Below are 12,466 nucleotides of genomic sequence, written 5' to 3'. Positions count from 1 at the left end.
GAAGTTTTTCGAGGACCCAAAGGCAGAGATCAGGAGGCATAGTTGAGTCTTGCAGATTTAATAGACAACTGAGGCAGAAATCCAAGCATACAATACTGAGAACCAAAATACAGATAACCAAAATGTCAGGGAGAACTCACGTTTGGAACCACAGATGAGGAAGCAACAAACAACAAACCAGCACTGAGTGACCATCGTCTAAACGTAACTAATAAAGATCGAAATTTATCCAAGTTGATTAATTAAAGTTACTGTAGCAGTATGATCACTATCAATGTTATGTCATAAAAACATTTTTTTAAACAGCCTAAATGTAACTGAATGAAAAGAATTTGAAGGCACAATGAAACTAAACTAACCTAAAACTTGTTTTATATCTGCTAGGCTGCGGTTCATTATTTCAGATTTTCCTAGAAACGCCCTTGCAGCTGCTGTGGTTCTCTCCTCCTCCTGCTGCAGGTGGCCGCCCCCACCATTAACTCTTGCAGCTGCTTCTTTGGATGCTGCTGCAAGTAACTGACTCCAACATAACCACCAGTAACCGTCAATGTTAACTTTACACATTTGGCAGCCTCTGTCTGATGGGCTTGTCTCTTCTTACTTCTTATTTTTTTCAGTGCCTTCTTTTTGTTTCTTGCCTCTCTCCATTATGAGCATACAGTCAAAGGAAAAGAAAAAAAAACACCTGACCTAAACACCTGACCTAAAATTGCCATTAGTAAATGTATACATTACATTATACAAATGTATACATTTACTAATATACATATTAGAAACAAGTCAGCTTTAAAGAATTTGTAGTTTCATGTATTTTCATTGATTGTATTACATCATACAGACCTTTTCATTTTTGTGGCTCCTAATTTGTTGTTTGCCAGTTTACTAGAGATTACAAAACTCAGAGTAGTTTAACATTTCATTTATTACCAGTCAATCCCAACAAATGTAAACACTATTGTCAATTGTTTTGATAACATTTACATGCTTTTACCACTGACTGTTAAACACTGGTTGTGTCCAAATATAAATTTGACAGCAGTCACATTAACAGTTTTAGATTTGAATAGCCATTTATTTCTGTTTTTTAAAGTTGCTGGTGGAGAAGATTCTTGCACAAATACATCAGCTCTGCTTTCTGACAAGGAAGTCATTTCATCTGGAACCTTTTTGGTTGAGGTAGTAGTAAATACCAATGCAAATAGGTCCACAAATAAGGGCCATGATGTTAAGGATCATGGCTGTCTTCGATGCTTGCTCTGCCCCATCGACATCTCCTGCCTCATTTGCACTTTTTACCTTAAAAAAAAGGGATACTCTCAGTGCATTATTTAGGGATGTAAACATTCATAAAAATGAGAAAACTATTGCTAAATAATCTTTGCTATTTTGCACCAGTAAGAGAAAAAATGTGGATGTAAATTCCTTATTTTATGTCATTCTTAATAACTGTAAGAGTTATGCATCATGCACGTAATTCTATCATAAAAGAGAAGCCCTTCATTTAAGTTATATTACATACAATTAAAACAATTACCTGTATTTTTTCATTTAATATGCAATTTTAAATTCAGGTGAGAGTGTAGGAGGTGAACAGAACAAAGGTTATAAATAAACGTATTTGCTCCTGTAAAAATACTACCTACCTTGCTGGAGAAATATACTGCCACAGCTCCTAGAGGCAAACAGCAGCATAAAGTGCTAAAAACAGACCACCCATAGTAGGTTGAGGCAACACGGGTCTGAGATTCTTCCATGCTTACTTTGCCTTTCAGTGGTTCAGTGGTTTCTGCAGCAACGCTTTGCTTGTTTGAATCTCAAACTGTAACTAAAGGAGTGCTGGTGTGAAGCAGACCCTTAGGGCTTTATAGGCGGGGATAGAAAACCCAAGCATGACTTACCTCTTATATATATGATAAGTGAATACATTTTTGTTTGAAAAAAAAAACAGTGTAAAGAAACAATGTAAAGGCTTGAAGAAACATTTAAGAAAAATCTCTGAAAGAGATGCAACCTCCAACAATTTAATTGTCTTTTCGAATACATCATGCAACTTATGCAAAGTTCAAATTGGAGCTGAACTTCAAAGGATATAATTCAAAATATCTTTTTCCTAATTCTGTTGGGGTTTGGGAACATATTCAATCTGTTTTTGTTTTATTCAATCTTCCATCAGGTGACTCAGAGACATCATGGCATGGGCCGACCTATAACCAATTGTTCAAATCTGCAGCCAGTTAGTCCCATCAGCTAAGGGGTATAAAAAGATCCTGCGTTCAGCAGGTGTTAAACCTGGTGCAGTGGTCTCATATTCATATCCTCGTGTGCCAGTATCCTGCAACTTTTAGATGTGTCCCTTGTCTCTAAAGGAGTTTCAAGTTGGTTCCTTAGATTAAATTGAGCAAAGTTGTTTATCACACTTTAACCAAATGCTTAACCAGGCGCCCGGAGCGCTGCACAACAGCTATTTTCACCTGTTATACAGGAAAGAAGGGTTGACCTCGTTTACAAGCAATGTGTCTTTTGTGTTTCAACATTTGTTGCTGCAATACACAACGTTTGGATTTAAATAACACCATTCAGCCTCCCCTGTTTTAGAGACCAGCAGCCATCATTAATTAATATCAATGTAAACCTAAAATGTTAAAGATTTCTGGCATAAGATATTATGTCAAGTTCTGGCCTCTTTGCAGTTTTTACAACATATCTCAGTAAAGCTTATATTCAATTTTAATCACTATAAACAAATATCAAGTTGCGGAAAACCCCCAAACCCCTGGCTGGGTTTGACGGCTCTCTCTAGATATTCCAAGGACTCCTACCGATCAATTTCAAGTGGGACAAACGTGTTGGTACCACTTGTTTAATTAAAGTATACATACAATGGTCACAGAAATAACTTAAATCTGACATTTGTAATAATAAAAAAAATCCTATGAAAATGAACAAATGTAAGTCAGACATTGCTTTTCAACCATGCTTCAACAAACAGATTTAGAAAAACAATCTAATGAAACAGACACATACAAAAATATCCCTAGAAAAGACTTCATCCCTAGAAAAGACTGAAAATAATTTGACCAGTCAAGGCATATCCATTAATTTGCATCACAGGTGTCTACAGTCCAATAATCAGTCAGTGGGCCTGAATATAGACTGTGATGTCTAATGACATGGTGTGTACCACACTCAACATGGGTGTGAAGAAGCGAAGAAAAGAGTTGTCTAAGGAGACTAGAAAGAACATAATTGACAAACATGATCATTGTCAAGTAGCTTGATGTTTCTGTAACAACAGTTGTACATAGGACAGTCACCAACCTCCCTGGTAATGGCTGTAGGAGGAAAATTCATGAGAAATCAAAGAGACAGATAATATAAGCCCAGAAAAAAACTTTTAAAGAGATTAAAGGTGTACTTCAAGCTCAGGAACATCAGTGTCAAATTGCAACATTAATTTTTGTCTGAGCCAAAGTGAACTTAATTGGAGACAACCGAGGAGACCACCACTGTAGAAAACAATTCATAAAAGAGCCAGACAACTATTTCACCAGCCTGATGAATGAGACAAACATGGAACCGTTTTCTAAGGCAAATCAGCTCTATGCTCACAGATGTAAAAATGAGGCATATCAAGAAAGAAACCCTCTCTTTACTGTAAACCACAGAGGAGCCTCTGTGGTGTCTTTTTCTTTTTATTTCCTGTATTGTTACTGCTCATTGTGTGTTATATCCTGTACAAGTCAGCCAGAGGGACATTCCAATGAGCAAGACTGTTGGGTATGATGACCTATAATGACCTATAAAGTTCTGTTTTTACCTTATTTGTTGGAATTTGTGGTTTGTGGGTAGATTCTGAGAGTTGCTATAGACTTTGGGAGAGTCACGATAGGGTGTGTAGTTTTGTGATAAAAAGATTACCTAACATTGGGAAATCTGAATCATGATGAACAGTTAAATCTGCACGGACATGAAATAAATGAATCCTGTATAAATGTGATAATTTAATAACAAAGCTCTTAAACTCCAACTCAAACATATTTCAGTTAAACTCTTGACTAAAGTATTGAAACTCGCCCAACCTAAGCTAATATGCACACAAAGAAATAGGAATAGAAATGGTTTAAAAACATCATCTATGAAATTATATTACAGTTTTTATGTTTGAGAACCAAAGTTTATTCTGAAGAGTTTGGAATGAGGTCAAATTAGAGTTTAACTAAATAGGAGCAATCAGAATTTGTTAAAACCAATTCACAAAGCAAATACAAGAGCTAAATGAAAACATATTTCTTAAAATGATATTAATTGAAATGATTTACCCATATCAGAAATCAATAGCCTTTTAGTTTATCGATTGTTAGTTTAGGTGTTGGTTCTAATGGAATAATCAGGGGTTGGAACCCTGTCATTGTCGTTAAGCCACCGTGACGACGTAGCTAGAGTATGCCTTATGTCCCAGAATCTCCTAAAACATTGGCATATGCGGAACTCCCTATGTGGTTTTTAAAATTTTTGGTGTATACATAGAGTATTCATAATGAGTCCAGGACTTATGTTCATTGACAGACTAACCTACCGGTATGCATAACGCACAGCAGCATAATAAAATAAAAAATATCACAAGCCAGTGTTCTGAGGGTCGCAGCGATGCACCTCGAGGCGCCCGGCCTGCATAAAAAGATTTCTTTGATCGTGGTATTAACTTACTGTAGCTGCTTTTTACAGCCCACCAACAAAAAAGATAAATAAAGAAAAAGAAAAGAAAGAAAGAAGGTTTGCAGTCGCAGCAGATTAAGCATCATGTCTGCTAGGAAGTTTGTTGGTCATGGAGTGATCGCAGGGAGGATCCATCACACTCACCTTCTCGCTCACCCCGTGATGGGGATGAAGTCTGGAGGAGTACTGACTGTTTCCTCCTGTGAACCCCCTTTTATACCAAAAGGCTGCAAATACACCATTATACGGTAGCTGCAGGTTAGAATCACATTCAGAGGTCATCTGGAACACGTCAAATACGTTGATATACTTTGGTGATAAGTTCTTGGTAGGTTACGCATAAGTTATGCACAAGTTAATCATAGGTTTTGGATAAGCTAGACACATCGACTTATGAGTAACTTACATTTAACGTATGTCAACAATCAAATAACTTACCTGTAACTTATGGCCAACGTATGAGTATACACTGGCATATGTGGAGAAACGTACTTGCAGTTTGTCAATGTGTGCCAGCGTGCTTCAGCATGCTCAAAACTGACCCATAACTTATCAAACGTATGCCAGTGTTTATGCCAGATTTTTCATACATTAGTCTGTTGTTGCAATAAGCAGTTCTTTGCGGTCCTGTTAGTGTTTATATATACATATACTAAATACAATACACCAAAAAAAGATCAAAATTCTCCAAATCATTTTCACTGACAGTAACACTTACTATGGGACATTACAACTTTTACATGCAGCAGTTACTTCAACAGAATGTCAGAACAATAAAAATAAATGTTAAACTTGGGATTAAATCAGGTTATGGAAAGAGAAAAAAAAATTGTTTCAGGTAGTCACTGTGCAGACATACTCATCATCAGCAGATAACTAATTCAAAATTTCCATATTTTTTATTGACATTGTGAATGCTGTGTTTTCTTTGCAAAAGGACATTGATTAATGAGGTTTTGAGCTCATGCAGACTAGAAGTATGTAAAGATTGGGTTGAAACATTACCTTTGTGCGTACAATGGTTTTCTGGTCGACTTTGAAAATAGCTCGTTCAACCGTCCATCTATGAACTGAATGTGCACCTGCTGCAGAGAACTGAATTTTCTATACACTTTGTGATTGTAGGCACTCACATTCTGGGTCATATAATTATAGATAAATGCATGTTTGAAGTTTTGCAGGATATTCAAATCAGTTGTCTGCTCATGCTCATATGGATCCAGCCTTTTAACCCCTTTTCTTATCTCTATATACCACACCTTTCCAATATAGTCTTTGTGGTACAGACCAGCTACATTCTCCATGTGCTGCTCCATTTTGTGTTCTTTCTTCACTTTTATCATTGTTACAGAAAGTTTGCTGTGTCTTTAACCAGCTGTTTTGAAAGGATTCCTTTTTCTTCCCACAATGCACTGCATGCTCATCACGTGGTCTGACGAGCTCTCTAGTAGTGGAGCTGAGCCAGTGAAGGTCAACCCACCTTATCTGCATAATGAGGCAAAATTGAAAAAGTAAAGTGGAAATGGGATGCAGAAAAACTAAAGCTGCACATATGCAAGGCAAAAAATATAGGGGGATATAAAAGTAACATAAATTAATCTATGATTAAAAGAAAAACATGACAGTGAAAAAAGTAAGTTGTTAACATATTGAGAAAAAATTATATCCATTTAAATAACAGAATATATGGTAAACTAATTATAATACAAAATGATTTCTCTGTTCTAATTATTTGACCTCTTTTATAGCCCCAAAAATTAACATAAAAACTTTAGCAAGAATGTAGAAGAGTGTGCTTTGAGATATTTTGACTAGTTTCTGTTCTTTTATTTTATTTATTTTATTTAACCTTTATTTAACCAGGAAAGTCCCATTGAGTTAAAGTAACTCTTCTTCCGGGGAGTCCTGGCCAAGAAGGCGGCTTAAAACGTTACATTAACATAAAACCACAGGAGACAAGACAACCACAGCTACATATCATCTAGGCAAAATTAAACACAACACAACAAGATTGGGCATACACATACAACCAAAAAGCAAACAGCAAATAAGGCATCCAATCAAAAACAGTTGCATCTGTCAGTTAATGATGATTTTAACAGGTCTTTAAAAGAATTTATGGATGGAAGTACTTCAAGATTTAAAGTGGCTTGAAGTTCATTCCATACTTTAGATGCAAATGATCAAAATGCTGTTTTTCCTAGTTCAGTTCTTGTAAATGGAGTATGTAAAAGTATTTTTTCTGATGACCTAGTCCTGTAAGTACTATCTTGAATGGAAAGTAAATTAAAAATGTATAAAGGTAGTTTACCCATAAGGGCTTTAGCAATAAAAGTCAGTACATGAATTTTTCTCCTCATGTAAAGAGAAGACCACTGTACAGTTTCATAGAGAGTGCAGTGGTGAGTCCTAGCTGATGCACCTGTGATAAAACGTAAGGCAGAGTGGTACAGTACATCCAGTTTTTTAAGTAAGAATAAACTGGAGTGAATATACAGTGTATCCCCATAGTCTAGCACTGACAGGAATGTGCTCTGAACTAGCCTTTTCCTCGCAAGATAGGGAAAGCACTTCCTCATTCTAAAGAAAAAACCCAACTTTGGTCTAAGTTTCTTACAGAGGCTCTCAATATGAACACCAAAGGACATCTTATCATCCAACCAGATGCCTAAATACTTGTAAGATGATACTCCTTCTATTTTAGTGCCATCTTGTGTTGAAACACTAATGTTAGGTGAGGATCGTGAATGTGTGAATGTCATTGTTTTAGTTTTTTTAGCATTCAGTACCAACTTTAATTCAATAAAAAATGTTTGTACATGATTAAAAGCAGACTGCAATTGTGCAAATGCAGCATTCACTGATGAAGCTGTGGTGTACAAAATAGTGTCATCTGCATAAAGATGCACTTTTGCTGTCATCAGGTCCTTACCCAAGTCATTTATATAAAGAGAAAATAAAATTGGACCCAAAACTGACCCTTGTGGGACCCCCATTGTAACTTCTAATGATGTTGAGGTATAGTTATCAATTACAATACACTGCGTTCTATCATTAAGGTAATTTGAAAACCACCGTAGTACAGTATCACTAAAGCCTATTCTTTTGTAATCGCTTCAAAAGAAGATCATGGTCCACTGTATCAAACGCTTTAGAAAGATCAATGAATATTGCAGCACAAGACTTCTTATTATGTAAGCATTCAAAATGTCATTTGTGACTGTGGTAACAGCTGTGACTGTACTATGACCTTGTCGAAAGCCAGACTGCAATGGGTTTAAAATTGAGTTCTCAGTTAAAAAAAGTTTGAGTTGCTCGTTTATAAGAGATTCAAACAGTTTGGCCAGCACAGACAATCTAGAGATTGGGCGATAATTGTCCAATAAGGAAGGGTCTCCACTTTTCAAAAGTGGGAGGACAAAAGCAGACTTCCAAGATGTAGGTATGGTACCACTACATAAACTAAGATTAAAAATTGAGGCAATAGGCTCAGCAATCAAGTTAGCAGCAGTTCTAAGAAAATATGGTTCAATCTGGTCAGGCCCAGCAGACTTTTTACAGTCTAGTCCTTGCAAAGCCTTCTGAACTTCATAAGCAGAAATACAGCTGAAATTAAAACTATTTGGACTCATATTTGGATCTGGAACAGTAATTGTAGGCCTACCTCTGCTAACATTTGCTGGAAGAGTTGACTGAGTAGCAATTCCAGCATTGATGAAGTGCATGTTAAAAGTGTCTACCATATGTTGTTTATCCCTAATTTCTCCCTGACTAGTTACAATATATTCAGGGATAGTGGGAGGTGGCACATCGCCTGATGATGATTTTATTGCTTTCCAAAATTTCTTAGGGTCATTGAGATTTTCTTTTACTAAATTAAGGTAATGCTCATTTTTTGTACTTTTTATTAGTCTTGTGCATTTATTTCTTAATACCCTGTAGTTCAACCAGCTTGCATCACTATTATATTTTTTTGCTTTTACCCATGCCTCATTACGTTCTCTTATTGCAGTAGCAATACAATCATTAAACCAGGGGTTATCCCTGCCCCTCACTCTAAATCTTCTAAAAGGGGCGTGTTTATCAATGATGGCTAAAAAAGTTTTCTTAAAATAATCCCAGGCCATTTCAACATCATCCATAAAACAAACTGCATTTAAGTCACTGTGGAAAATATCATGAAGAAATGCCTGCTCATTAAAACGCTTAAGATGTCGTTTAAAAACAAACCGTGACTTGGTCTTAACCATTTTACAGTCCCTGACGCACGCAACCATGCAGTGATCACTGACGTCATTACAAAAAACACCAGCCGCAGAAAATTTGTGTGGAGCATTGGTCAGGATAACGTCAAGCAGCGTAGATTTGTCCATACATTTAATATTAAGGCGTGTAGGTGACTTGATCAGCTGAGTCAGCTGCAGTGCATCACACAAGTCTCTTAATGCAGAGGACGACGAGAGATAGTCCCAGTTTAAATCCCCCAAGACGATGTACTCGCTTGACAGCTTTCCCAGGAAGTCAGACAGCAGCGCAGATGCTCCAGCCACTGCCGATGGTGGCCTGTAGCAACCTACTACTGTCAAGGAAGCGCCATTGGGGAGATTGAGTTTAATGGCACAGAGTACGAAAAACTTTGGTTTACTAATTGCCTCGACGACGCAGCAGTCCAAGGAGGCCTTTACATATATGGCCACCCCTCCTCCTTTTTTCCCACGGTCCGTCCTATAGATATTGTACCCTTCGATGTAAACCATATTGTTCGTAATCGCAGGTTTGAGCCAGGTCTCAGATAATACGAGTATATCACTGTCCGTCGTTTTAGCCCATATGCGAATAGCGTCGATTTTATTTATAAGGCTGCGCACATTGACATGGATGAAACGCAAGCCACTGCTGTTTTTCAAAACATCGGGACTCGACAGTTCAGTCACTAGTGGTCCTGGGTTTGGATGTATGTTACCTGACAAACACAGAAGAATGGTAATCCAAAGCGCTGGTCTTGTTGCGCTGCTGGCGGCTCCCCTGCCGCGCCTGCTACAGATGAACCGAGATTGTCCAATTTCGGGCCAGCTGACAGGTTCGGTCGGGCAAAGGGGCTCAGCAACACATCCAGTTAGGGGTGCAAATCCGCTCGTGTCAGTACACAACCCAGTTCCAGCATTCGATAGTACAATCCGCCAAGAGGAATTATAAAATCCATCATCATTTGCAGCTCCCACGACGCCCATGAACGGTGAGTACAGCGCAAACACAAATGATAGATAAACTGGGAGTCTGAAGGTGCAGCCAGACCTACGTGACTGAGTAGGCCTAGGCCTGGGCTTGCATAGTTGTTTATGGCTACTCATCGCCATAGTGTTACGATTTTTGTGATGCCACTTAAAGAAGTGCTCTGAGGAAAACGTGATCCAAAAAAATCTAAGAAATATAGCCCAATTAATCCATTAAAAACACAGACACAGGTAACGCAGACAGACGTGAAAACACCTATGCTGCCATCTTGGATAGTGAGTTCTACTCTCCAAAGTTATGTAGCTTGTAATATTCAAAACTATATTTAATTTTTTTTCAAACATTTAAAGGTATCCTTACCTCATAAAATTGATTAGAGAAAATGTGATTGATTAGACTTATCTTCTGATAATAATGAAAACTTTTCATTACTATTACATTGCATTTGTGTTTACACTTTTGATACCTTGGCAAATATTTCAGTTTACCAATCAGTTTATTTTCCTGCCCTTACCTATGGTCATGAAGTCTGTATTATAACCAAAAGAACAAGATCACAGATACAAGCTGCAGAAATTAGGTTTCTACACAAGGTGGTTGGGCAATAAGGGGGAAAACTCCAGAAACACTCTGGAGGGAGGCTCTTTTTTGGTCTTGGAGTGCTTTACCCCCAGAAGAGCTGGAGCAGGTGTATAAAGAAACAGAAATCTGGGAGTCTTTGCTGAGACTGCTGTCCGACCAGGTCCTGGATAAATTGGAAGATGCAGAGTACAAGTACCAGTAACATTGAACCCAACAACATGCAATCGTTGTGATTGAAGATGAATACTCTCTCTGGGTACAGTGAACCATCACAGTTTTGGCAAGGAGGGTGTGTGATGGGAGAGAGTTATACTAGCATGAAATTATGACAGATGTTGGTTCAGCCAGTCTGATCTCTCTTTATCCAGAGAGCTCTTATCCCTCAGACATTCATCAAGATGCAATGAAAGAGATGATTCTCTGTGTTTCATTTGCATTTTCTCCACCTCCTGGTTGTAAACAGAAAATGACAAACAGAACACATGGAAGAAAGTCCGGGTTACTTTTAAAAATATTTAGATCAATTTGAACAATGCTTTCAAGTTTATAGAGAGAGGAACATCTTACATCTTCAGATAGCAATCCTCTGCTTGTTTGATGAAACCTTTGAAGAACTGAGACAGCCAGGGGATCTGACAAAGCCTCCTTTAAATCACATTGCTCCTGAAAACCAATACACAATCTCGATTCCTGTCCAGAACAGATGTTCAGCCTGGCCAGAAAAAGCTCTTGGAGACAATCTTGTAGAGTCTATCATGAAAAAATAAATAAATTAAACAAATGCTTTGTAGAAAGTATTTAAAACTACATTTCTTCAGATTTTATATATTTTTATTCACCTTGTAGAAAAGTCTCTGGAACGCTGGACTTAAGTCGGAGCTCATGTCTTTAGTTTTAATATGTGAGAGACAGTGAAGCAGCATAAGAGAGAAACCACCAACAGACTGCAGCCTCTGGCGACGGACAAAAAGCGTCTCCTCTGCCTCCTGCACATAGAGAAATTATATTTAGTCTGAAAAAAATTTTTGGTAACAATTTGAGAATTAAAGTTATATTTTTATTTTCTACTGGCTAACTTATATTTTTACATTTCAGCACAAAAAATGTTTGCTATAAAACAAGAACACTAGTAGGTTTTTGTTCAGACACCTTAAATTGAAGTGGTTTATGCCAGGAAAATATATAACTATAACTAACTGTATTCCTGTTGTAATAAACAAATATTAAACACAATAATATATATATATGTATATGTATATATGTGTATATATATATATATATATATATATATATATATATATATATATATATATATATATAAATATATATATATATATATAAATATATATGACAATGTTCTGAACAGAATCAAGTGTAAAAATAAGGGGGGAAGGGAAACTTCCCCAGGTTCTAAGTTGCCGAGATCACTCTACCCTGCTTAGTTTGAGAAATAATGTGTTTACAATTATGCAGGTTTCTCCACATAATCATACTTGCTCTCTGCGATTGTGGTATGAATTGTGTAAGTCTGGGACAAAAAATGTGAAAATAAGGAGGGGAGGGAATCATCGGCAGGTTTCAGGTTCTAAGTTTCAAAAATAAAGAGTCAGAAATGATCTAGAATAGAGCTGATAGCGAAATCGGGAATTGGCATCCACTAAGCAGAGACTTTCTTCATCTCATACTGACTGTAGCACATCAACTGACAAGTAATTCGAATTTATCTGTCCACCAAAACTATCATATTTCATATTTCTTATACAATCCATGTATAAGAAATATAAAAACATTACGAATATTTTTTATATTTCCCTTTTCGTTCATATTTCAATCGGTTTTCTCATCACTGGGCATGAGTTTAGGGCGATGCACGCTCCTGCGACAGGGGAGTAGATTACTTTAAATAAGCCAATACTGTACAAGCAATACTGGT

General features: G+C 37.1%; 1 protein-coding gene and 1 long non-coding RNA gene across 2 annotated transcripts in view; both read right to left on the bottom strand.

Annotated features, from left to right (window-relative positions):
* Positions 1–903: 903 nt before the first annotated feature.
* On the bottom strand, positions 904–1,866 carry LOC119792085. Its single transcript, XR_005281935.1, has 2 exons — positions 1,644–1,866; positions 904–1,296 (listed from the first exon to the last, which is right to left on the bottom strand). It is a non-coding gene; the product is annotated as an uncharacterized LOC119792085 (long non-coding RNA).
* An 8,492-nt stretch (positions 1,867–10,358) lies between these two features.
* Positions 10,359–12,466, bottom strand: part of si:dkey-103g5.4 — a 29,153-nt gene continuing 27,045 nt past the window's right edge. The window contains exons 29-31 of the mRNA XM_038298547.1: positions 11,373–11,519; positions 11,101–11,283; positions 10,359–10,982 (exon numbers count right to left, since the gene is read on the bottom strand). Coding sequence (XP_038154475.1) covers positions 10,857–10,982; positions 11,101–11,283; positions 11,373–11,519 — 456 coding nt within the window. The 3' untranslated portion in view covers positions 10,359–10,856. The remainder of the gene's footprint in view (positions 10,983–11,100; positions 11,284–11,372; positions 11,520–12,466) is intronic.

This window comes from Cyprinodon tularosa, unplaced genomic scaffold, assembly GCF_016077235.1.
Source record: "Cyprinodon tularosa strain WSP-4 unplaced genomic scaffold, ASM1607723v1 ctg41, whole genome shotgun sequence".
Taxonomy (NCBI): Eukaryota; Metazoa; Chordata; class Actinopteri; order Cyprinodontiformes; family Cyprinodontidae; genus Cyprinodon; species Cyprinodon tularosa.
This window is presented reverse-complemented; position numbering and strand designations above follow the sequence as displayed.